Below are 27,479 nucleotides of genomic sequence, written 5' to 3' on the forward strand. Positions count from 1 at the left end.
TCTGCAACCAACTTCATAATGTAAAAAAATTACTAAAAATGCGTTATCCTTCCTCAAGCAATGCTGAAAACATTAACACAATTATTTTAACACATGTACTTGTCTGACTAGCTCCCCAGTGGGTGGCTTCTATTATTGTCAAAGTGACTTAACTATTAACCCTGTTTAAAGATGAACAAGCTAATTGGGACAAATTCTGCCTTGATTTCAGGCTGCAATACTGATCTAGGTAACAGAGTGAGCCTCATGAAACGTTAACAGAGTGTGATATTACATCTTTTTAGGAAGAGTTCCTAAAGGCTGTAAAATTATCTTCAAAGAAATCTGCACCCAAATTTTAACTTCAATAACCATGTCTCTGAGCTCCTGGGATAATTAAAAAAACAAGTAAATGAACCACCCTTCCCAAATTCAAATATTGTTCTGTATCTCTCAACACACCATTGCTACGAAAAGATTGTTAACACACAGGAAAGACTAGCAAAAATTATTCTCCACTTCTTAGTCAGTAACAGGATATTTTTTTAACAAAGCAATTAAAAATCAGCAGAATACAAGATGTACTATGCTTGTTGTATTAGTTTAAGATAGCATTAGCAAAAATAAAAGTTCAGAGAGTATGTCTTCATTGCACTGTTCCAGACAACCATTTGACAAAAGGTAGTCTGAGAGCAGCTAGTAAAAATCTTTTGATAAGATTCTGAATCTGACCCCAGGAGTGACTTGTGGAATGACAAAAATATTATTCATGACTCTCTTTGCCTTCAGTAAAGTATTTCTATGCTGATTAGTTTTTTTCTTTAAATTACTTTCTGCCATTTTTTGAACTTATTTCTTATCTTTCACTCTCATTTCACACATCTTTTCTGGTAAGAAAGGGAAGAAAGGAAGAGGGGAGACCAAAAATGTTGCAAAATGATTACTGATAATATTTACCTGCATCATCAGTTTGCCTGTAACCCAAGCAAAACAAAAACACTAAGAACCTCCCACAGTTCTGAAATAAAAGGTATTTTTTCCCTCTTTTAATAGCCACTTCATCCCTCCCAGCTCCTTGAACATCTGCAGGTCTGAACCTTTTATTTATAGTCACCTACATTCTCCTGTGTTGATGCAACTCATCCAGGAATTAATATTTTTCTTCCCAAACACCAGGTCTTCTCTTAATCGGCAGGAAGTGACACCTAAAACAGCTCTCATAAGCTATCATTTAAAAAGCCTTAACACTTGCTGTGATACCACACAACCCCTCTCCCATGAGTCTGCACTTTCTCTGTTAACAGTGTCCCTTTCTCTGCTGCTTTCCAAATATCTTCTTCATACCCCTCCAGCACAAAGGGCTTAACAGTTTTCAAAGAAAGCATGGAAAAGAAAATGGTTCTCAGATTCTCCTTCCTGCAGATGGAGCTTAGTATCTGAAGGTACTTTTGGTGTCCTTCGTAGCAAGGACAAGAAGAATAATTACTTTTACTATCATTACAGGTTCATATTTTAAGCTTAATCATGTGGTTTCACTGTAAAAGGGTGTTTTTCAGGAGCACAGATGAATTAGATAATCCCTTTCCCAACTTGCTATCAATAGCAGCTCTGACTTTGAAAATTTTCTACAATTTAAATCTCTGCTAAGAAGCCAGCACTGACATAATCCAAAGTCAACTGGTGACAGGACAAATTAATGTAGTATGAACTGGTGAGGATTTAAAGCAGGTCACTTTCTACAATACCATGTTTACTCTTGGTTTTGATGCAACTTCTAGCTTTTCTTAATGATCAAATGAAGCTGCTTTTTGGGCAAGTTACCTGCTGTAACGTTTTTTGTAACAAAAATTTTAAGTGGCACCTTAGACAGTGAAATTCTTGCTCTGAGGCACCTCTTACCATTAGAGTCCTCCACTTCTTCAGCAGGAGTGTGGTTCTTGGAGGTGTGGTGGGCGTGTGAGGCTGCAAGGTTGACAATGCGGGGTCTTGGTAGTGTCAGTGCTTTCCCATGCACTTTCAAGGAGTGCTCTTTCAGCTGGCTGATTGTCATGGTGGAAAATGAGCAGGAGGAACATTTGTAGGCATGTTCACCTGGGTGAGCGAAATACAGGCAAGTCATCAGCTCACAAAAGAAACAAAATGGGGTTCCCATACTTCTACTGAACTTGGCAGTAAAACTCCCATGGGCTCTTCAGTGACAGACTGATCCCAAAGAGAACAAGCTATGTGTGTCTCCTTGTTGGAGCAGCCTGGAGTCTGCGGGTACAGACACCTGCTTTGGACCAAAGTATTGCCTCCTGACAACTGCAGATCCTTGTAAAGTGACCAATGCCAAAAAATGAGACCAGACTTTTAGCATGCCTGTGTTGCATGGTATGAGAAGAAAACAGACTCAGGGATGAAAATGGTGTCATTTAACCATAGCACTTCCAAATTTATTTGGGAACACAGCAACCAGAGAGGGTGAAGTAATCTGTTTCTGCATGCAGCACATCCAGCATCACTATTAATGAAGAAAGAAGGACACTACGAAATGCTAATAAAGGCTCCTCAAAAAAAAAAAAAAAAAAAGAAAAGAAAAAAAGAGCAGGGCGAACATTTACGTATGGGGAAGGTCGCATTTTCATTATGAAAAACCTACCAATGGGCAGGGGTAATCTTCATAGAACTGGTAACCAAGTCAGGGTTGGTTTACTACAAGAAGTGAACATGGCAATACCAAGAACAGTGCATATCTGCAAGGCTATGTGAAAGTGCATCATAAAAAAGCACCAAAAGAAGTGAAAGAATAGAAATAATGAACAGTAGGTAATTTAATTGTGAATACATTTCAAGCCATAGAGACAGCAAACAAGGGGAAACAAATCCTGAAACAAGATTTGTTTTACATCAAGCACAGAGGCAACTGGAACATAAAGTGAAACTATCCCAACATAAACAATATGATATTATGCAGGTGCCAAGTTATTGTTTTAGAAGTGCCATTTCCAGGTACAAGAGTAACACTGGCCACATATGAGTTGTACATAAAGTGCCAAAACTAATGGAAGAGTGAAATACTCATGAACAGTAACAGAAGCGCAAGAGTTCTGGTAACGAACGAGGTATAACATGTTTTCCATCTCTCAACAAATTTAGCAAACAAGGTTCTCAAACAGCATTGTTTCCAACACTGGAAATAAGTGTACCAAAAGAGAATGTGAAAACACATGTATTGCAGCAAGTTAGAGTAAGCACATCTCAAAAGAGTAGTAATCATCCTACATAAAAAATAACTCCAACCCCTCTCCTCCAGAAAAACTATGCTAATCATGGGGAGAAAGTACAAACTCTGAAAACCCCTCCTTTTGGTACATCTGAAAAAGAACAGATCACTGAAGAGTCTGGAATGGTGAAACATGAAACTGTCCCATATGTTTTTTCATATGGAATTCCTCACCTGCATATTTTATCAGTTACATATTACCTTTTTACAAATAGAAATAAAAGATTTTTTTTGTACGGCACGTACAAGTTGTTCAATGGAACAGGATAGTATAAGGACAAAGGAAACTCCAGTGTAAAAGATACCAGTGAGATACAGATATAGACCTTCATGGTTTGTCAGTATAAGAGATTCCTGGACCACAGTAGGCACTGAACAACTGTTAACTTAAAAGCACCACAAGACATTAAAACAAATAAAGGACAATTACATATTAAGCATTCTAGACACAACTAATAAATATACACACTATTCAGCCATATCAGTTCAGGTGGACATCAGCATGAACGAATGTGTTTGACTGCAGAGGAGATGCTACAGTTTGGCTTAACAGAGGTCTTCTGTACATTTTTGACTGCCAGTTTTGCATTTCATAAAACAGTTATACTAAAACACCTACAAATAAAAAAATAAAAAAAATTATGTGGTGTGTCTCAACACCCAATATGTACTCAAAGCATTATGTTCCAGATTACACAGAAACTAAGCAGGGACAATACTCTGTCTTACAACCATCCACTTGTGCATGCAGCACATCCAATGTCATGACTAATAAAGCAAGGACACTAGAAAATGCTAACAACGGCCCCTCAAAAATATAAAAAACAAAAAAAAGAACAGGTGAAAAAGTCCAGATGAAAACAACAGACAGCCCATTTAGAGGTACTACAAACTGTTATGCTCCATGCCAAAGGCACATACTGGGTGAAAAACAAATGCTAGAAACACTGACTGGTACCAGCTATTAGGCAAGAATGCATTTTATAGCCCACTGAATTCTGACCCATCTCCAGAAAACAAGGGAGAGATGCAAACTGAATTCAGGATTGTATTGAATTGTAAAGATCTCCGGGGGACGTTAGAAAAATTCAGGGGCGACTGAAGTTTCCACTTCTAAATAGGCTGAACGACAAGAGACAAAAAAATGGTAACAAAAGAGAAGTTCAGAGAACCACAGTGTTGAAAATCTGGGAGTCTGAGGATAAGTCTTCATATCATCTCTATTCAGTAGTATATATTTCTGCAGGATTTACTCAAAACACAGCAAAGCTCTGACTGAAAAACATATAACCAATTTTTCTGTGATGTGAATATTCATTTGGTAGAAATGGGCTGAGGCAGAAATACCATCAGCCTTTGGAAACCCTATTACACAAGCCATTGTGCAAGCACTATCTAGGCAAACATAAAATTGTGGTTTTGTATGATGCAAAACACAGTCCTTCAAGAAGTGTCCACTAATCAAGTTCAAGAGCGTGAACTCATAATAAATAAATCGATGATTTACATGAAAAGGAGTGTGAAGTAAATATTAGCTGCATGCTAACTTTGGCTTTAAAAATCTGGCAGGATCAAACAAGGTAACACAAAGTAGCCCAACTGTACAATAGCATAAAGAAAACATTACTTTATGTTTGGTGAAGATGAAGAACCATGTAACCTCCATACAGGGCACACAGGGTCTGTGACTCTGTAAACACGAACTGCTGCATACAGTTGGATTTCCCAGAAGGGACACAATGCCATGGTCCCATACAACAGGAAGTTGGCAAAAGTTATGCTAATCTGCAATACCCATCCAAGTACAGAAAAAGGTCCTGGCATAAGCTCTGCGAAATCTGAAATCAATACAGGAAATTAAGTTCAAGAGACCATCAATCCCTCCTATATTTTTGTAGATGAAAAGTCCCTTTGGATTAATGTTGACAATTACCTTTTTTTTTTTTTTTTTTTTTAAAATCTGCAGACAGCTATAAATTCATCCTGCCTTTTCTCCCCATCTTCCCATCAGCCTCCTCCACCCTAACCTCAGTATATGACAAATGTGAATGTGTAAACAAATAATAAAGGAACCTTTTTGTCACATGTTCCAGGAGTTTCTGCTTGCAAGTTTTAACACCTGGACTAGTTTGCAGTTTTTTAGATTGGTCAATGTTCTGTTATTTGCATTAGAGTGCATGTTTGGACTGTGGTTCCAGGGCTACTTTTTTGTCCTTTTAACCACAAAGATGCAACTCTAGCCAACAGAGCAATAGGTTTTGATTCCAGTCTTCTGACAACCTTTCAAGGCCTAGGGAGTGATGGTGTCAAAAGTCTCGGGCGAAGAACTAGAGATCAGGAAATTCTGAGTCTCATACTTTTTAATATTCAAAGGTGCAACACGATAAGTTGACTTATCCTGTATGACACACCACCTTCCCAATTCCTGTTCATCAGAAGCATGTCTGCTTGCTTGCTTGTAAGAATTCTGTACTGCAATACAGAAATTTGCAAGAAAATTTTCCGTGTATAATAATAGAATCATGCCATTCTCAGTCTGCTGGACACAGACTTGACTCCCAAAGTTTGCATTGTTTGGTTTTAACATAAAAGCCAGTGTAAGACTATACAAAAAACAAGGTGCAATCCACAATTCTTTTCCCAGAGTCACCTAAAGCACAAACATAAATAGAAACATAGCAAAGCAAAGCTTAGCACCAATCCATTAAGACACTAATGGTACAAATGAACTGATTAAATTCTCTTGGAAACAAGCATTAATAATAATAATAATAATAATAATAATAATAATAATAATAATAATAATAATTCGTTCAAATAAAAGAATACAAGAAAGGAAGAAGCTATTGAAGTACTCATCACAGTTTTAAACTCTTGTCCTTCCAATAATGCTATGCATGCTCTCACTGATTACAACAAGTGTGTAGGCTGGCCAACGGTGACTTGCCTTTGAAAACCTTACCCAAATTTGTTGACAAAACATGTGATTCAAACCAGCATCTCTGATCAGCCACAAGAACACATGGGCCATTTGGGTTGCTGCACTGCAAAACCGAGACAGAAAACTTACCAGCATGAGCCTTGAGTATATGAGTTTTCAGGCGGCTATTGTAAGAGGACTTGAATGGGCACAGTTTGCAACGGAACGGCTTATGGTGTCCATGATGGGTCTGCATATGACGATCCAGACTTGGAAAGAGAAAGACAGAAAAAGGATATACAAAAAAGTAAATAATTTCAACTATTCCTTCAGTTTTGAGGCAAAACACTTAAAAGTAACAATAAACTAAATAAGAGGCAGACCAGGCTCCACTATCCTTTCTCATACTCTCTTAAAATTCAATAGGTCTTCTTACAGAATAAATAGAATCTAATCTGAGGAAAAGGAGCTGACACCAATTTTGTTATGCAGAAAGCAAGCCACTTAAATAAACTTATAGGGCAAGATAAGTACAAATCAAATTATACCTGATCCAGACTTGAAGGACCAGTTGAAGAAACAAGAACAGTAAAATTATCATAACAGAATTTTTCTCCTGGTCAACACTGTTGTGAAAATATGCCCCTTTTTGTCCTGCTGATGATGCGAGAAAAAAACAAAACACAACAAAACAAAACTGGTTTTGAGCACCTCTACTGAGGAAGCATTCTTTTGTTACAGCAGCAAAGACAGATTAGAGATCCTGCTCTGGGGAGGATGCCAGCAGGCTACAGTTGATGAGTTCCAGGATTAAAAGGCAGCAGAGTTTCAGAAGCAACATTGTGGAAGATTCTGCTCAACAAGAGAAGAGGTGGCAAAGACCAGATTCTACTTTCCTCAGGAAAACTATAAGCTACTGACAGACTAAATACCGGGTGGTAAACAGAACCTGCACTCTCCACAGTTTCTTGTAAAAGCTCAGTAAAGATTGGAAGGGAAAAAGGGATGTTTTCCACATTTTCTAACAGGAGATCAAATTAATTCTATTTGAGTGACTCCTGCAGAGCTCTGCAGTTCCTACACAGTGGCTGACAATCATGAATTCACAGTCTCTATGTGGAAAGCAGGTAGTTTCAGCTCGGGTTGTAAATATTTCCAGTACAGCCTCTTCTTTGGACACATGCATGCTTTTTGATCTAGTCTTAGTTTGAGTCATTTTATGCATGGTGATGGAACAACAACAGGGCAGACACCACATACTGAAGGATTGGCAACTTGCCAAAACTACCCCCACCTGCCACCTTAATTCTAGATATATTTGAGGTTTGTTTCCTTTTATGTTTCCTAAATTGTCTTTTTTTTTTTTTTTTTTACTGAATATCAACACATAGATCAAGTGGTGGTTGTTCCAGCCCTCTCACACTACACAAGATTGTCACGGGATCTTTAGTCCCACACTGACAAGAGCCTGAGCCAGAAAATCCCTGTTTACAAGAGCTAACACTGAAGTCTGTGTATTCAAACATCTGATGGCAGCAAAAAAATAAAAAATGAGCTTATGTCTCCTCTCAGGGCCATTTCATACAGACACAATTTAATGGAAATCCAGAATGGAGTTCATGGCAAGATAAAATGTACAGCTTCTCCAACAAATGGGAAAAAGTCTCCTAAATGAATAACACATTGCACACTTGCAGTGAATACTTCATAGAACAAAATTTCTTTTAAATAGCTGTCAGAGAATGAGCTTTATTAACAATTAAAGTAGACTGCCAAAGACTTATATAATACATATCAAGCTATTATAAATATATACCTCGAGGTATTCTACACAGTAATAAATAAAACTATATTCACAACCACATATTTGGCCACAAAAATTCTTCTAAAGGCAGGTTTCTAAGTTTTGGTCACATTTGAGAGAACAGTGGACTGTTTAAGCGTTTGATTTGGTTTCTTTCACAGACTCTCCCAGGAGAGTAATTGCATTAGAAACAGAAATAAAAGATAAAACAGAAAACTTCAACAACAGCGACAACATCTATTACCAAGTTGGGTGATGATACTTGTAGTATTCTTCCCTGTCATACACCACTTTCTGACTTACCATCCTTCTACTTGTAGGATACAACTTCATTCATTTCCTAGATAGGAAACAGAGTAACTGGATTCCAAACTCAACACAAGTCTGATTTTGGAAGCAAACCAACTTTCTAGGCAACCAGCAGGTTGTGTAAACCACGTGAGGTAGGGGCATCCCCCACTGTCAGCCTTGCCAAAGCAGGGTGGGATACGCCCAGTAGTACCCTTCCTTTCCCCAGTCCCTTTTTTGTTGTTGGCTGCTCAATCTCATGGACCTTTTCAACAAGGCACAGGAAACTCTGTCATTAATTAGCAACACTGTGGCACTAGAAATCAGAAAAGCAGAAATCTCGCTTTTTAACATAAAGAGTTTTTAAAAGGCTTTCAATCATGCTTTCCCACATGCTTTTGATTCGAAAACAGTGAACATCTTCACCAAATTAAAAAGCTCTACCAACAGTGCTATGAATGCCTAAATCAAATGAGCACCTGGATCTCTCTTTTGTTAAAACAGTAAAAATGCAGCTCTCTCTCCAGAAATTAGAGGAAACATGAAACTGTGAGCCAGTCCAAGATGCTAGTGGAAAATATCCCACAAACTCATCCCACACCATATATAAATGATTATGATTAAAATATTTTTAAAACTACACAGCTTCAGGTAAAGTCAGCCTTAAGCAAACAAATCACAAGAAATGTGACTATTCATGATTACTATGTATGTTTCACATGCTACATCAAACAATGAAACAGGCTGAAAGAGTCACTAGTATGCCACACTGGTGTGAACTTGAAATATTTGTAGACTGAAATTGCATACCATAATTAAGAAAAAAATATAATTTTGATGCAAGTTTATGACAGTTATTTAACATCAGAAATGAAAACTCAGTCATCAAAGAGTTGTAGTAATTATAAACAAGGTAGTTATATGCAGCAGAAGTTCCTTATATATGAAAAATTAACAAAGAAAATACTTTTCTCTCCTCTTCTTGGCTGGCAAGTCTCATGCATTTGACAAGGTTGCTTAAGTGGTGGCCTCAACTGTTTGCCTACTGGAAGAAGTCTTATTCTTTTGTTTACATGTTTTTCCCCTACATGATAAAAAGGGCTGAAATAAATTCAAGTGGATATAAAGATGGGACCTTTTATAAATAGCCACTCTTAACAGCCAAAGATTTTGCAGCATGGCAAATACCTAAATGCTGAGAAAAGTGTTGCTCAAGATCAAGTTGAGTGAGCTCTTCAGTGTCAACCCACAAAACACTAGTGATAGTTCGTGTTTCTTTTGAAAACAAAAATAAAAGCCACAACTTACTTGTGCCTGAAAGCAGAGACAAAGGAGCAATACTGGCAGCTGTACTTGTCTTCCCGGGTAAACATGGCCAGTGCCAAGTGACTCCTCTCGTGAGATCGCAGACCCTGCATAGACATCAAAACCCGGTCACACTGGCTGCAGTGGTAGCCCCCAGGCCTGGTTTCATCTTCCAAGGATGCTCCAGATTCAGCTTCTGTAAATTCCACAATGCCAGGGTCTTTGGTTCCCTCACAACCCTCCATCAAAGTTGTGTTTGAAGAATCTTCAGCTTCCTGCTAAAAAACACATACCCCCCCAAAGCCATCAATTCTCTCTCCCTTCTGCCCCTCAGTCTTCCAGTGTGTTCATTATAATGCCTAGGTTTCCCACTGCATTTTTTGTCTAAATATATCCCCATGTGAACTCCACATCAATGGCTTTCTGGAAAAAGGGCCTAGTCTTGAGAGGGAAAAATGTAATTATATCTGACATATAAATGCATGCATATGTAAAAAAAAAGAATCTCACTCCTTGATCTAATTTGTGTCAGATAATGCAAAAAGACAAGAAAGTGAATCAACTATCTTCCAGTTGCCTTGATATGAATCTTATAAACTTGATCAGATAAACATTAGTAAGGTATAGAGCAAGTTCATATTAGTTTATTTTGCTCTACCTTATAGTGTACCTACTCTGCAGACTAAATCAGTAGTCTAGTCTACAGTATACTTGTCCATCAGCATCAAATTCATAAGAAAGATGGTGCCCTAAGACCCTAGAGTCCTCTTTAAAAATAAAAAGCAAACAAAAAAGAATTTTTAAAATTCCCTTTGCTAACTTTCCTCGTTTCCCTTTCTAAACAGAGCATGCATTTTTGCAGCAACATTATATAACCTATAAAAGCATTTCCATCACATTCTTTTGGCCACAGATTTCGTCTTTTGTTTCTTGCTGCAATATTTCTATTTACTCAAAATAATGCACTGACCCTACATAAACTTCACTTGAGAAGCAGGGAGAGCGTGAAATGGTCTGCTGGGAAGGAAGCCTCTGAATCAGTCAGTAAGTGGTACCTGGTAAGGCAAAGGAAGGTCAGTGGCAGGGCAACAAAAGCTCTCCCAGGTAGCATAATTTAGGCTACAAAGCACTTGGCTTCCTCAAAAGCAGATGATGTCATGAAAGCAACACCCTTAGTCAGGCACTGAGACCTGTAGCAGGAGTCTTTGCCAAGAGCCTACTGCAGCGCTGCTAGTTCCTGCAGCCTTGTTTTACTTTCACTACCCCTGTCGCTATCCTGGCAACTGGGCTCTGGAGCATGGCCTACCCTTGGAGATGTCCCAGAAGGCGTTTCCTTTCACAGGGAGAAAGGAACAAGACTTTTACATCTGATCACCTGCACAGGACCACTGGCTGAGATGGTCATTGAATGGTTTGTTTGGATCCAGTGTGCAAATTTAATACGGGAAGGTATATCACAAGCAACTTCACACATTTGCATGTGCACGCATCCTCTTCTTAAAAAACAAGCAAACAAAACAAAATGAAAAAAAAACACCACCAAGCAGCCCTTTCAGGGTTTAACTAAGCAGAAAAGTAGCCCAGATAGCTGAGAGAAAGCCTCCTGCTCATAAACCAAGTCTTTCGGTCATCAACGACATCAACTCCTCTGTGGCTGAGAAGAAATGAGAATTAAATAGTCTTCGTGCCCCTGGATCAAGAGTGGAAAAAAGTTAAAACATCTTAAAATAAACCAAATGCACTTCAGAAATTTAGTGTTAGATTAAAATATCATGCTGAACTGGAATACCCAGTTCAAAACCCATCCGACTTCACAAGAAGCCTCCATAGGTTTTCAATGAGCCCTTTATTTTAAACAATGCAAGAAGTTGCAGTCACCTTTAGTCATTTTTTTCAAATTCTTACCTTTACTGTAGCTGACACAGAAGAGACATTCCCATACTGGACATGCTTGCGGAGGTGATTACAGATGGCTCGAAGTGTTGGATGGACTTCCACGCAAAATTTGCATTTGTAGCCAACCACCTTCCTCTCTTTAAGTTTTGAAACATCTTCCAAGTGTCCAAAAGCCTGTTTGAGTACACAAGCATAAATCACTGAAGTATGCTTTGTTATCTCATTTTCAAGAACACAGACCAGATTTTATACCTGAAGGGAAATCATGCTTGATGTACACATGTCCTGTTTTGCAGAACTGCAAGGTCAATTTTTGTTGACATCTCTTAACGCCTCCAGAATAAGTGGACAAGGCATTTGTGACAGGACAAAAGTTCAGTTTCTGCAGAACAGTGGTCCTCTAGAAGACCATTCATTTTGGCCTGAAACTATGCTCTTTCATGACACCACAACTTCCCCAACAGCTGTGTGCAGCTTGTCCACAGCAAGTATATTTCAAACTAAAGCAGAAGGAAGGGGGTAAGCAGACAAGAAAAAACAAAGTTTGGTTTTGTGCTTATGAGGCACTTGCCCAAAGCTTCAGTCACAGATAGATTCATGTAATGTAAATATTGAGTGCTTAATGAGAGAAAGTACTGAGAGAGAGACAGGTTGAGAATGAAACTGTTTTGTTATTCAGAGGTATATTGAAGAGGGGGGATGGCACATTTCCTAAAGAATCTGCAACGAAGTACATAGCAGCCTTGCCACAAAAGAACAAGTAACTGTCAGATACAGCTAGCCTTCCAGAAGGGTGGGAGGAAGGAAAGAAGACAAAATACTCAAGGAAGGAGTAAGAAGGAACAGGGCTTCCTACAGAACCTAACGATGGGTGGAGGATGGGTGACAAAATTAAAGCGGAATGTGGAATTGACTTATGGAGCTCACTGACACGCTGAGTCATTGATTAGCCTGTGATCATTTGACCGTCAAAGAGAACATGCAAGTGGGCATTAGTAATAGGCAGCCTCTTGGGGTACAGAAAGAAAGGTAGTGTTTTTGCTTCTCTCCCCTGGCAGGGAGCAAGGAGCAAGGAAAGAGACCAGACACACAAATCCTTACCCTCTCCTGTTTGAAATCTGCAAAAGCACCATCTGCGTATTTCTGCTTGCTCAAAAGCTGCTTCCTCCTCTCCTGACGTTTGGCACGCTTCTGGAATTCCTCGTTGTGACCATTCAAGTGTGCAGTCAGCTCTGCCGTGCTATGCAACTTCATATCACAGTGCTTACACTGGTAGACAGGGTTCTGAGAGCGTGTGCCACTTCCCAGTATGGCGAAGTCCCTCTTCAAATCCTTGCTGTGGTGGTCAGTGTAATGCATGCACAGCAGCTCTGCTGTGCTGAAAGACAGTTTGAAACATTTTATGCACCTGAAGGGAAGCCACTCAATTTCCTGAGCCTCAGTCTCCACCTCAGGCTTTTCAAAGTCATTCCTCTCCTCAGCTGGAGCTGGCTTTTCATGCTCATCGGCATACACAGCAGTGAAGTAACCCCCCAGCTTGCTCGCATGCTGCTTCTTAGGGAAAACACCAGGGTGACGCTTCATATAGTGGGACACAATACCCTTTTTGCTGAAGGACTGGAAGGAACAAAGCGAACACTTCTTCTTCTCTACAGCCCTCCTCAACTCCTCGCTTAACTGAGGAGTATCATCCTTAGGAGGAGATGGAATGATCACTTTATTGGGTTTGTCGCTTACTGTCCTGGAGGCTGCTAAGCAGTGAGTGTAGTAAGCATCAATGTCATGTCTTTTCTGGTAGTGTGCCGCAAGCCCTTTACGGATAGGGTTGGTGTACGAACACAAAGCGCATTTGAAGAGGTTGTTCTTGCCCTCTGGCTGTGCCCGGACGTTGTTATGTTTGATGCGGTAGTGCCTTGCTATCCCCTTCCGGGTGGAGCAGAAGTATTTGCAGAGCTGACACCGGAAAACTGTGTGAGACACTAAATGAGAACTGGAGAAATGAGGTGCTGGCACAGAGAGTTCTCCAACATCCTCAGCAGCAATTTCTGGAGAGGTCTTGATTTCAGTCACCATGTCTGGCTCCACTGAAGCAGACACCTTTGGTGGTGACTGGGCAAAAACGTCAAATTCAGGCTGATTGTGGTATTTCTCATAGTGAATTTTCAGCTTCTCAAGCGTTCCATGGGTGTAAGGGCAGAGTTTGCACCGATAAGCACCAAAGCCTTGCTTGAAAATCCTACTAGTCTCTTCCACGTCATTCTGAGAAATGTCATTTGACTGCTCCACATCATGCACAAAGTCCTCAGCAGTGACCTTTACTGATGGGTGTCGTTTCTGGTAGTGTGTGAGAACACCATGAATACGTGTATTAATGTATGGGCAATGTCTGCACTTGTATACAGCCCCTGGGTTAATGTCTATATCCTGAGCAAAGTCCGCAGCTTTCACTTTCATGCCAGGATGCTTTTTGCCATAATGTGTCAGAAGACCGTGTAAGTTGTTGTACTCAGACTGGCAAACTGTACACTGATATGGAGTGGAAGAGATAGCAGGGTTTGCAGAAGCCAGCTGGACAGTTTTTTCCTGGGAAAGGCTGGGATCCTCTGCACACTCTGCATCCTGATCCAGCTGTGATGTTGTTATCTGGTCTTCAGAATCCATCCTGGCCGCAGCTTCATCAACCTGTGGGAGGGATTTCTCAGCAGCATCTTTCTCCTTAATGATATCTAACAACACAGATTCATCTCCATTCATGGCCCAAGGGTGAAATGCTTGGTAGTGATTAGTAATATCCCAAATGGAAGATGCTTCAAAAATGCAGTCTCTGCATTTATAGCTCTTCATCTCTGTTGGCATCACTAGAGCAGGAGGGGAAGGATCAGGACCCGCCCAGAGTTTAGTTGCCATATATGTGTAGTCAACATAATGTTCAGGATGTCTCCTTTGGTAATGCACAAGCAAACCACTTGGCTCAGTGTGTGAATAAATGCACCATTCACAGTGATAACCAGCTTCTATCAAGCCATCCAAAAATGCCCACCTCAGAATGGATGTGACCGTTGCCTTCAGACTCGGGTGATCTTTCTTAATATGCTTTCTCAATGCATAGAAGTAAGGTGATGTGTAGCTACACTGCCTGCATTTAAGGGCTCTCAGCTTTGACTTGTCCCGTTCAGTGCTGGAGGTGTGAGCAGGCACGCTGCCAGTTGATTTCTTCTGGCTGCGATCGCAAAGGCTTCTAATGGTGGCTGTATGCTGCCTAATCACATCTGCGTTAGCTTTGAAGTCACGATGCTTCTTTTGGTAATGAATGAGCACGCCTTTCACGGTCCGATTTCCATAATCACAGTGTTGGCAAAAGAACATTTCATTCTCCGGAGGATTCACAGAGGTGTCAGATCCACCCCGGCTCAACTGCTGCATTGATACTGGTGGCCTCTGAATACCAGGTGACAACTCACCAGCCCTCACCATTGCTGCAGTGGGGGGTGCCTGTCTGATATATTTGGCAGTGACCTTTATTTCTGGGTGCCTTTTCTGGTAGTGGACAAGCACTCCCACAACTGAGCGGTTGCTGTATGAACAGTGTTTGCAATAATAGAGTTCAGAAGCAAGGTCTGGGGGTGGTGGCGGGGGAGGTGGAGGTTGAGAAGCCAAGTTGGACAGTTTTGGGGAGACAGGCATCCCCAACTCAAAAGACATCTGAGCCAGGGCAGAGCCCCTGTCAACAGAGACTACACGCATAGTCTTCTGAATTCTGAAATATGATGCTTTTTCTTCGGGGTGCTTTTTCTGATAATGCACCAGGACTGAATGCATGTTAGGGCTCGCAAATGAACACACGTCACAGTCATAAACAACCACACTATTGACTGAAGGTTCCTTCTGATTTTCACATTCAGGACTAAAACTCTTGGCGGCACTTTTGTTGAAACCAGCTGGCACACCAGCCCCGCGAGCCATGGGGGTGGAGGTTGCCATAGTTTTTGGAGCAGAATTCAAGATCTCTCTCAGTGTCTGAGATTCTGTGTTTAGCCCTTCTTGCTGCTCAACAACGTAGCTTGAAAATATCATTGCATTGTTAATTTTCACTGTGGGATGCATTCTTTGGTAATGTGGCATCAGGCTTCTAACATTTGGGCTTGTATAAGAGCAGAAGCGGCAGCGGTAGATCAGATCAGAATGATCAAAGTTCAGTACATTCATAGCTTCAGGATGATGCTCTCCATAATGCTGCTGCAGGTCCTCAAAGTTTGTGTAGTCAATGTAGCACTCAAGACACCGGTACACTGCACTGTGATCGTTTGGATCCAGGATATACCTAAAGCTGAATTTAATATAGGGATGCATTCGCTGGTAGTGGGTGCTAACACTCCTGGCAGATTTGTTGCTGAAATCACAGTGTTTACAATAGTAAAGCCTGCCTGAGTCATTAAACTCTGAATTCTCATTGTTCTGATCAGTGCCATACATGTTTGACTGGCTCCCCAGAACAGAGGCATTAGGGCTCTGGTGGTCCTTCATGCTCACAGAAGAATAATAGTCTTCCTCATCTTCAGATAAAGTGAGCTCAATCTCTGCTCCATTGGAGGAATTGTAGTCATGCTGCATGCTTCTGAAGTTTGTTTCCTTCTGGGAATCACTAGCCTCTCTGCCCCACATTTGCTGGGGTGCATAAGAACTGGAAACCTCTATCATTGGTTCTGTTTGCTCCTCTTCTCTGTCTAACTCTACTTCTATCTCCACCTCATTGTCCTCCTCTTCTTCCTCATCATCCTCTACATTAATCACAGCATCTTCTTGCTGTTTGTTTTGGTTGATTTTGCTCTGCAGGTTGCTCGCTATTTCATCAATTCTAGTTCTCTTTTTCACTGGAGAGAGATCTAAGGGGAAGTCATTTGACGCCTTCCGAGGGGCCTTTGCTATAAAGTTATTTTTAGATGAGAGCCCAAGAATGGAGGTCTGGCTCTTCTTCACTGTGCTGGCAGAAGGGTGAGCATCTGCCTCACTCTCTTGTGGTGCGTTTGATGGTGGTCCATCATATTTTGGCAAGTTGTCACAGAATGAATGCTTGTGCTGCTGATGAACTCTGAGGCCTTTCAAAGTTGTGGTGGAATAGTTGCACATCGTGCACTTGTAGGGATGCTGTGAATGGGGCTGGGGTGACTGTTGCTGTTGCTGCTGAGGCTGCACTGGTTCCATCATCCCACCTGACTTCCTGCCATTTATATTTCCACTCTCATAAGACACTGTGCTTTCATTCAAAGAAGATGCGATGCTTTCAGTCTGAGAGTTCATAGTGTCCCATTCTGATGCTGTTCCTGTGTGACACTGCTTGTGGGCACCAAGCTTTAACGAACTCTTGCAGGTGAAAGGGCATTCATCACACTTGTACACAGCGGTCTTCCCAGATAGGTGGATGTTCTCAATGTGACGGGAAATGCTTCGGCGGTGCATCGTCAGGAAAGGGCAAAAAGGACACTGGAACCTGTTCATATATCTTCTAAAGGGAATCCCCTTTGTTTCCAATAGTTTGTTGCCATCAGATCCCATCAGCTGCTCTGCAGACATTCCTGAGGTCTGGTGATCCATGGAGTTCAAGCCATTCTCGCTGTCCATTTCATTTAGCTCTTCATCCGAGCTGGAGTCATTTAGCATACTGCTTGTTTCCAGGTCAGCAGAAGAATTTGTCATATCAGCAATTCCATAGCGGGATCTGTCAGACAAATTAACCATGCCTGAGTTATGAGGTGACTTAGGCTTCATTTGAGGGTAAGACACAGAAGAAAACTTGGAAGATGTAGAAGAGTTGGGCCTGATAAGAGAATTGCTCATAGAGCTCCTGAAGTTTGAGACATTAGCATTTGACATCTCACGTCCTGTTGTATTCATGGAGATATAATTAGAGTTTGGAGAGGTACTCTGGGCACTCTTACTCTGTACATCAGGTGCACCAGTTCCATCTTGCTGCTGCCTCAGGCTTGACAGTATTTTTACCATACTGCGGTGCTTCTTCATCATGTGGTCACACCAGCGCTCCCTTCGAGGTGTCTGGTAGCTGCACCATTCACAGCAAAAGTTGCCCCTAGACTTTGTGAGAGGCTTGACCATGGATTCCAAAATGCTCCGCTCCACCACCTCAGCAGGCAGCTCCTTGCATGGTTCCTGCACTGGCACAGAAGCAGATGCTGATTCAGATATAGCAGCAGCAGTAGTAGCTGGAGGAGTTGAACTCTCTTTCAGGTTGTTCTTGTGATACATTTTCTGGTGCTTAATAATCCTTGCACGCCTGGGTGACTTGTAGGTGCAGAACTGGCAACTGAAAACTTTGCCAAACCCTTCATGCATCATGATGTTGTAACTTAGGGAACTAGCAGCTGGTGGGCCCACTGAGCTTCCCCCAGCCTGTGCTCCATGAACCTTGCGTGTGTGCTCTATGAGGAGGTTTTTAGAACGGAAGTAGCGCACACAGAACTTGCACTGGAAAAACTTGTTGGCTGGTTTAGGATTTGGAGCCATGTGCTGACCATAGAAAGTCTGGCTCTGGCTATAGTAACTTCCAGTCCCCATCTGACTTGTTGCATTTTGCCCTAAAATGAGAATTAAGGTGTATATGTAAATAAATAAAATCAAATAAAGAGGCTTTTTCTCCAACCACCCGGTATGCATAAGAATGCAACCACATCCTGAATATATAATAATCACACCAGGAATCCCTTACTTGCTTATGGTGAGATCTAGATATCTGACAGTGGTCAGAAAAATGGCTATTATGCATAGTGTCTACATATACGTGACTGTGGTGTACAGTTTGGGATAGACAATTTCCAAAATAATCTTCTTGAGGAAAAAAGAAAGCTAGTACACTAGGAAAGTTGAAAATTTGGAGGTGGTTCATGGTAGCGAAGAACAACCATGAAAATCTGAAAATCAAAAAGCAATATGAAGAAATACATGAAAAGCAGCTGGGAAATAAAATCATCCTCCATGTTTGCACTTACAGAAGAAGCTGTGGTCAGAATCAATATGGCTGAAGCCAGACATCTGCTTTGTTGACATAGTAATAAAGAGAATGCAAGTTTTTAAAATCACATTAGAAGTACAAACTAAAACACGCTGAAATAAGCCACATGTAAAATAGAGAGTTAAGAGCTGAGTTCAATCTTAGAGTTGGGATTTACCTGCTATTTCATCTGCAATTGTAAATTCATCCTTTACAGAAGAAAACTCAACCTCAGTCTGGTTGCTAGCATTCATGGAACCAGACCTTGGCTGGTTAGGACTTTCCTCAGAGACATCAGTTGGCTGCAGAAAAGCAGTGTGAACATCTTGAATGTGAGCTTTAAGATCTTCATAAGATGGAGCTCGAAAATCACAGCCATCACACTGCAGCACCTCCATGGTTCAGGAATGATCATTTACATTAGAAAATCCTGCAAGAAAACAGGGGAAGAAGAGGAGATACATTTCACAGCAATGCCATTGTAGCAAATCCTGAAAATAGGCAATATCAGGTTTATGATGAGTTAATAATTTCCACAGGTTCCACAAATACTGCAGTGTAAAACTCAATCTTTGCTTACCATATTAAAAGGCATCAATTCAGATTCACAAAAAGTCTAGGTAGCTCACAAGTTGCTGACTCAATACTACTAACAGTCAACTTTCTGACAAGTATTGATTGAATGGACTTTGTCCTCTTGGCACTTCCATTGCACAGGATAAGGCTGTTGTTCAGAAGTTTGTCTTCTTCAAAGACCACAACCCATATGCTAGAGAAACAGTATATTACTCCCAGTCATGCACTGAAATTTACAACCAGAAGACAGCAGCTTCTGCCTTTATGAGAAGCACTCTAACATCCTTGGAAGCTGCCAAATCCTGCTTGTTTCACTACCATAGATCAGGAAGAAATTCGCCTTTCTTCTTAACATCCTATCAGTCTTGATGCTGTTGGAAAACCTAGACATAACTGCAAGATGAGATGCAGCTGCATGAGCCCAAGGTAGAATGCTTCCCTCTGCCCTACTTCTTTCTATGCCCTACAAGCTTTCTATGAGCATTTCCATTATTTGTTAGAATGTCTACAGTTTCATTTTAGCCTGTTCTGGGGACATGACCTTTGTGCATTAGTCTGGAGAATGGAAAGGGCTGGAGGAAAAGAGGGACTGCAATGGGAATAGGGATACTGCAAAAGCACAATGGAAACAGTAGTTAAAAAAGACTTGTGGCTTCCTTGATTTATCCAAAAACTGTTGAAGTATAAAACAAAATAAGATACGGTAACATGAAGCATGGTGGTTCAGCTTGTGACCAATTAATCCTGCAACAGAGTTGTATGTTCCTGCACTGCCATGAAGGAGAGGACACACAAAGCACAAGCAAGACAAAAGCCTTAGACCTGCCTACCCTGTGCAGTACTTAGGCACAAGAGCAACCTTCCTATGTTAATAGAGGAATTACTTCTTTAAGCTTCCATGTGCTGCACTGGGAAAGGATAATAAACTGGGTGTTTCAGAGGTCCTAGACACAAGGGCAGCCCAACACACGGAAAATTCCATGTTTATTGTATGTAGAGTATGAAGCTACTTCCACAGAGCAGAGAAAGCTCCAAAACATTAGGGTGCAGAAACAAGAGATGGTACTGCATCAGGATTTTATATGAACGAATGCTTCTTTTGATAGCCTGGTAAAATAAACTTCTAGCAAGTTCGATTCTGGACAGTATGAGCAGGCTCTCCCCATATTTACCTACATTACTTTGCAGGCTGCAATGTCTCCTTTCTTTCTCCTCATTCCCACCACCACTAAAGAAAATGAAGGCTGCACCAGCTTCTTTTCAGCTAACAAAGTTAAAATAATCGAGGTACTCAAGCTTTTATGTGCAAGCACCAGACCAAATTGTGTGGAAGAGGTTGCTATCTGCTTTGGATCAAATTACAGCAGCGAGAGAAGCCCCACCCCGCGTCTCCTTTAGCACAGTCCATTAGACCTGAAAACGAATTTTTCCATGGAGCAGACGACTCCTGCATTTAGAGCACTTCACAGAAAAGCAGATCATCCAGTTTTCACTACCCATCCCCCAAGCTTAGTCCTTTCATCTCAGCCAAACAAGCCACAGCTCTGCTGAATGTGTTTATCACACTTTCAAGAGATATGAGCCCCTGCGTCACTGAAGCTTTAAGACTCACTAAGCTGCCCTAGTCCTCTGAGCTTTGGGAGCAGCCATTTTAGCTCAGACAACTATGCACTCAGGCTCTGAGCTTCTTGCCTGTGCACAACATGGCCTCACTTAGCTGCATCTCAAGCACGCCAGGCTTTTTCTTCCCCCTTTTTTCCTCCACCTCCTCCTTGGGTGACACTTGAAAAATCAGCATCCCCAGAACGTATCTCCCCTTCTCCTGCACGACTTGCCCCACAAGTCATGTGGCTGCTGTCCCTCTGCACTGCCCAAGCAGCACCTTCCCTCTCTGAGCAGATCGTCTGCAAACATCTCTGAGGCTTGGTTCCCCTGTCCCACTGATGACAAATGTGACAGTTCAATCCAGAAACAAAGCATTACAGTATCAAGACACTGGTCCAAGCTGTCCTACAGGCAAAGGCAACACACAGCTGAGCCTCCCAGCAGTGGAGGGGGGGTGGCAGGCAGGGGGACTCCAGCCTGCCGTGTCCCTGGGGAGCCCTCCTGCTTGGTGCAGAAGACACACAACCCCACTCCCCTGCCAGATTCCAAAGTCTAATGACCTTTGTTAATCACCAGCCAGCCTGTCTGCATCAGCAAACCCTGCCAGCAGACACACCCTTCACACAAAGGCTGTAGCTATGCCTTTTAAGAGAGGTTCTCTCAAAGCTCCATTGTGTAGAACAGAGGAAAAACAACACAGACACACATCGCGCTCTTCCCCCCTCAGGCTCCTCCTCCCCCCCCCCCCGCCCCAACTTCAGACCCTTTAGAAACATCACCGCAAAACGTTTTCCGCTCTTTTTTGGAAACTTCACACCAGCTTACAAATAGGTAACTAGAAGAGAGTGCAAACCTGAGCTTCTGAATCAAGATAATCCTGGCAGCTTCAGGAAGTAAAAACCACCAACAACAGCATCTCTAGCAGTCACAATACACTGATGGTTGGAGAGGGTATCCTCAAGAACGCTGGTTGCTGTCTAGGCAGTCTTAAACCAGCAGTATGCTTCTGCTACAAATCAGAAGGAAGAGTTGAAGAGATCATGAACAGCTGCCGATTACAAAAACTGATGGAGACTTTCTAATGGGTTCCACCTTAAATCTCAGGAGGGTCTATATCACAAAGGCAGCACCAAGTCAGAAAAGAGGTTAATCTTGCTGCAGCTATGAGGAACAAATATCAGTTGCAGCTGAAAGGACTTCAATTGGACGTTTTCACCATGCATCACACTGTAAGCAGGATGAAGCATTTTGTAAGGAATTCAGCTCTGCCATTTCCACATTTTTCTTTAAAATTCAGGCATAGCACAAAGGGTGAAGAAAAACAAACTGCTAGTTTGAACTCATATATCAAAAGAAACTGAAACACAATGTGTGTCTTTCTCTCTTTTTGTCAGCATGGGATATGGAACTGAGACCCACCTACCCACCAGCAAAGAACATTTTCAAGTGCAGATGTTAATACACTGGCAACACATACACCCCAAGCAAAGGAGACAAAGTAAGATTTGCACAAGATTTCCATCATGACTATTTAAGGCAACACATTCCATAATCCTTTAAATTTTTGAATAACACAATAAGAAAATTTAGAAGGGAATGGAGGTGGAGTAAGGGGAGAGTTACCAAATCCACTAACTCAAAAGGAGAAGAGGAAGTGTGGAAAAAAAACTCAAAACAACCAGACACAACCACCATGAAACAAATCCATAAATCCCACAAGCCCTCCAACATACAACCAGTCTCTTGAGACCACATTACCCACAGATAATGTGACTTCTAAAATAGTCTTATTAATGCGATGCTAACCTCGCCAAACAGATTATTAAAAGGCCATTGTCTGACTAATTTACATTTACAGCCTCTTATTAAAATATATGGCTTTAATGCTTGTTATGGAGAAGAGGTATTTTCATTTTCCTTATGAGCAGAAAGCTTCCAAAATGTTGGGCAAAAGGGATTCTCAAAGTCACAGTGTTAAAGACCCAAGGTGAAATCTCCAATTGTCTTCAACATCCTCCTGTACACTCATAAATGTATGAGAAGATCAGAGACATCAGTTGCATTAAATTTCTAGGTTTTTAAAAATCCAAACAAAAAGATAATTGTGCTTGTTGAACAACAGTCATTACAGAATTTGGCAGCTGTCAAAGTAGTACAAATCATTAAGTTTGGTTTTAAAGCTTGAAACTACAAAATTAATTGTGAAGCCCAAGGCACTGACCTCAAAATTGAGTTTCTGTGGTTTGACTACCCATACGTTGTATTTTGAGAGTGAGTCAGCAGAGCTTCTAGAAGTTAAGAATATGTATATGCACAACCACAACTGAAAAGGTCAGTCAGACCACACACACTATGTGAACTTCCAGCTCAGTATTATTAGAGTAACTTAGCATGTCAAACAAAGGAATCTCCAGTTCTCCAAGCCTTCCTCCAGTCAGATGATCAGAGGCATCTTCATCCCTACCTCATACACGCAGGTTACACACACAGCTTTCATTTTACTCTGTGCTAAGGTGAAGCTGAAAGAAATTTCTTCACAGAAAGGATTACCACGTTACTGGAACAGGCTGCCATCCCTGGAGGTATTTAAAGGAGGTACAGATGTGGCACTAAAGGACCTAGTTTAGAGGTGGACTTGCCAGTGCTAGGTTAATGGTTGGACTTGATGATCTTAAAGTTTTCTTGCAACCTCAATGATTCTATGATGTTACACACCCTATCACACCAGCAGAAACACTGCCAAACAAGCCCCTCTCAACTGGACACAAAGTCCCCCTGGAGATGCAGTATGTCAGGGCCTCACTCCTCCTGAACAGCCCACCTGGGGCTCCTCCCCAGGCCAGGACCCCATTTCCCCCCCGGCACCATCAGTCCCCACCTCAGCATTGCCACAGCAAGGCCCGACTCCAGCTCCACAGACCCATGCCCTGAGCCCCACAGAACCAAGCCCACAGCCCAGTCATACCCCACGGAGGTTCCCAGTGCCCATGGCTGAGGCTGCCCCTGGGCCTGCCCTGCCCCTCGCTGGGGTGGCGGGATGGGCTCTAGCTACCAGGCCCTGACCTGCCTTTCCATGGGGAGCCCCAGCAGCCCTCATGTGGCACCTTGGGTCAAAGCAGATCAGTACGACCAAAAGGTCTTAGCAGAGGCTGGAATCGCACACCAGAGTCATCTTTCTCCTTCAAAACACACAGGAAGCTTCAGTGTTGGTTTGATCTCCCTAGTGCCTTTTTCTTGCTGTTGGAGACAAACCTACCAAAAATAAACTGCTGAACGCTACCGAATGATGTGATCCACACACAACTAATTACAGACAGAACAAGTTTTCAAAATTCCCATAAGTTACACCGTAGACATTTTTCTCTGCCAGACAAGCCTGGGTTTTACGAGGCACCAATGCCTGAAGCTGCAGTGAGGACCTTCCAGCCATGCCACTGGGGCGCCTGGCCAGGTTCTGCTCATGTACGACAAGGATGCTACTCTGATGTCTTTGGGTTTGGGGTTGTTTTGCCCCCTTTTTTAAAAAACAAAACAAAACAAAACAAAAACAAAAACACTTTTTATAACATAAGATCACAACAGGGAAAACAAGGACTGAACAAGTAAAAATGATAGGAGCAATACAAAAATGTATACGTTTGACTGGAAACCTGAAGGCTATTCTAACTGGAGGAAGCCAGCCTCATCTTTCATTTATTTAAAAAAACAAAACAAAACACCAAAGCAATCCAATCCAAAACAAACAAACAAAAACTAAACAAAACAAAACCCACAAACATAATTAATGAGGAATTCAGAGAATAAATTCAAGTCTCAACTACAACTCATGGGTCTTTTTCAATGGCCAAATTCTAGTCAAGCTACTGAGATTCTTGATTGTCTTAGGGTGGTCTTTGGAGTTGCTTTTCCAAGCTGGTATAAAAGTAAACTAAAAGGAAATAGCTTTTTTTTTTTTTTTAATCTGGGTGGAACTGCATTTTGATGAAACTCCATGGGTTGGGTTGCAACTGGCCATTTCGATATATCTACTTTGTGGTTCATATTTTCATGTAAAGGACTTAAGGTAAACTTTTATCATCAGTTATATCTTCTACTATCAAGTTCTCCATACTGATGTCCCATTTTGGTAATTTATTACATTTTGAAACTCAACAGTTATATCCATGAGAAACACATTAGCTGATCCTGTGATCCTGTTGCCCATTTTTTCCAGTAAATATTTCTGCTGACCTACATGGAAATATATATTACAACATGAGATATTTTCAGGAAATAACTTCTATTAGAGATGCATTACAACTCCACAGTAAAAAGAACGATCTTACTTTTTTTGTTAAGTTTTTGTTTGTTTGTTTGTTTGTTTGTTTGTTTGTGTGTTTGTTTGTTTTCCTGAAAATGTACTTATTCAGCTACCTGGAAGACTGACTGAACCTGAAGTGGGGTCCTGGTCAGATTCTACAAAAGGAGGTCTTCCTAGTATACATTCTTTGTACATTATATTCCAGACTTTTCAGAAATCTCTCAGTCAAGGACAATAGGACAACCAGCTTTTTTGATCCCTATACAGTTACTATTTACTTATGTCCCTGAATACATGAATTCATTTAACATACCTGATACCATACTATGGATCACTGTAAAGCTACCACATAGCTTGCAAAATCTTCTGTGCTTTAAAGGAAATATAAACCATATTACTCTTAAAACTTGTGGAAGAGGCTATATAATGCTAGGAGCTGCCAGAAGCATAGATGGGTTTTTCAGTTCAAGAAGAGAACAAGGATTCACAGAATATCTGTTTTTGTTTTTTCTTTTGGGGAATTTAAAATACATAAACACATAAAGGACCTGAAACAGATCCAAGTGATGGATACATTGCTATTAGCTCAACTGGTTTTCCAGGACTACAACTTTTCAAGAAATTGGGAAAAAAAAAAAAAAAAGGCAAACAACAAAGCAAACAAACACAATACAAACCAAAAACCAACAACAAAACACACACAAACCCCCCCACTAAACAAGCAAAACCCACCACCACCAAAACACGTGGTGCTCAGTTACTGAACATTAATGCATATTGGCCATCTCACTTTAAGACCCTAGCAAAATAAAGGCACGCCGTGGATTTTACAAGGTGGTATGAAAGAAGTGAGAACCACAGATAGGAGCACAATGTCAACTTCTGTGAGGTATCTTGAAGAAAAGACTGCAGTCTGCAGCCTCAGGCAGACACCGCAAACTGATAGTTATCCCACTGCAGGAAAAACCAAACTTCACTAGCAAGGAAGACAAAAATCCAAGATGGAATAGTCTTACACCCACTTATTACTTGCAAGGAAATCACATCAACAAAGACAATTCGGATATAAGTAACCAAACTACAAAGAGCATCAGGTTGGGGCTTTATTGATTCAAGCTACATAAATGCTAACCACTTCTTTTCCATTTCTCACAAATGTTTCTCCCTCTTTCTTTGGGCTCCTGGAGTGTACATACATATCTGTTCTTTTTTAAAAAATACACGAAGAGGCCATCTAAATGCCTGAAGGATAGCTTCAAACTTCAAACTTCTAAAATAAAAGCAAGATTGTAAATAAAATGCCACAACTTAATTAAAAGACAAATTGAGAAAGAGTCATACAAAGTATGATTCTGGCATTTTTTGTCTTCCCTTCCAGAAGGCTGGATGTGAGGCATTACATGGTACAGAACATGGGCAACTTAGTCTGAGGATGAAGAACTTCACCTGTGAGAAGGCTCTCGAATGTTAAATGCTTTTGCTCTAAGCAAGACTAGGATGGGTTTTTCTGATCTTCTGAATTACTTTCATGGCACATTATTAATTCCTACAGAAATCAAAATACTCTAAATATTGTGAGAATCTGAACAACTAAATGGTTGGAGTAGAACTTTTTCCCTTATTAAGTACGGCAAGTGCTTAATTTAGTGCACATAAGTAATTGTGGAGGTGCAAATACAGATATGCTAACAGTTTTGTCAAACTGTCCTGTGGTTCACCAGAGTCAATAAACAGAAAACTGCTTTGGCCGTGTGTTAACAAGAAGATGCAACAACCATTTTACTAGGAAGGGGGAGCCCATTTTGATAATATGGGCTCCTTTATTTTACAGAATAAACTTAATTTCCTTTTGTACCAGAAGCTGAAGAAGAAAAAGAAAACGAAAACACACACACAAAAGCACTAAACCATTTTCACAGTCAAAATCTGAAAAGAAAATTCTGTTTAAATCTTTCCAGGATTTAAGAGGAAGATGGAACAGCATAGTAGTCTGCTACTTGGTTCTCATACTGTATGTTCGCATGAAACAAGCCAAGTTATCCACCTCACTGACACAACCCAACCTCTCAATGCCCTTCTGCACAGACATACATGTTCAAGAGGCAAGTGGGCTGGCCCAAACTAGGAAAACAGATACCAGAGCCAAGAAACTTGGCTTTTGTACCCTACTCCTTACCACACCCCATATGGCATAATGCAACTGAAAGCAGCAGGTCTGGGGTTTCTAATTTCAAACCAAGAGTGTATTGTTAATTACCTCAAGAAATCCAGTTCCTGTGAGTTCAGAGAAGGGCACACCCCCATGTACATGGACTTGGGAGAGGAAGATGTCAGTAGGTGGTGCTGAAGAACACAGCAGCACTCTGCCTGTGTACTCCAGAAACAACCTAATTCCTTCTCATACATTGCAAATAACATCTTCTAGGAGCTCTTTCCACAAAGGATGCATTACCAGCCTCACCCTGAAAGGAAAAGGGGGAGGAGCAGGCTCCTAAGCCTGGCATAACCCTAGCAAAGATCTCCTTCTTGCCAGGAAAA

General features: G+C 41.2%; 1 protein-coding gene across 4 annotated transcripts in view; it reads right to left on the reverse strand.

Moving 5' to 3' along the window:
- The window catches only part of ZNF462 (zinc finger protein 462), a 96,375-nt gene that overhangs the window by 35,318 nt on the left and 33,578 nt on the right, over positions 1 to 27,479 (reverse strand). The window contains exons 2-7 of one of the 4 annotated variants that reach the window (XM_082075103.1): positions 18,639 to 18,890; positions 12,559 to 18,047; positions 11,467 to 11,631; positions 9,565 to 9,668; positions 6,315 to 6,433; positions 1,879 to 2,070 (exon numbers count right to left, since the gene is read on the reverse strand). In XM_082075103.1, the coding sequence (XP_081931229.1) occupies positions 1,879 to 2,070; positions 6,315 to 6,433; positions 9,565 to 9,668; positions 11,467 to 11,631; positions 12,559 to 18,047; positions 18,639 to 18,858 (6,289 nt within the window). In that variant the 5' untranslated portion in view covers positions 18,859 to 18,890. Of the gene's footprint in view, positions 1 to 1,878; positions 2,071 to 3,049; positions 3,860 to 6,314; positions 6,434 to 9,564; positions 9,840 to 11,466; positions 11,632 to 12,558; positions 18,048 to 18,638; positions 18,891 to 27,479 lie in introns of those variants that run through there. The other 3 variants (XM_082075100.1, XM_082075102.1, XM_082075101.1) reach the window with 3 other exon arrangements.

The sequence above is a fragment of the Streptopelia decaocto genome, assembly GCF_964273445.1.
Source record: "Streptopelia decaocto genome assembly, chromosome: Z".
NCBI lineage: Eukaryota > Metazoa > Chordata > Aves > Columbiformes > Columbidae > Streptopelia > Streptopelia decaocto.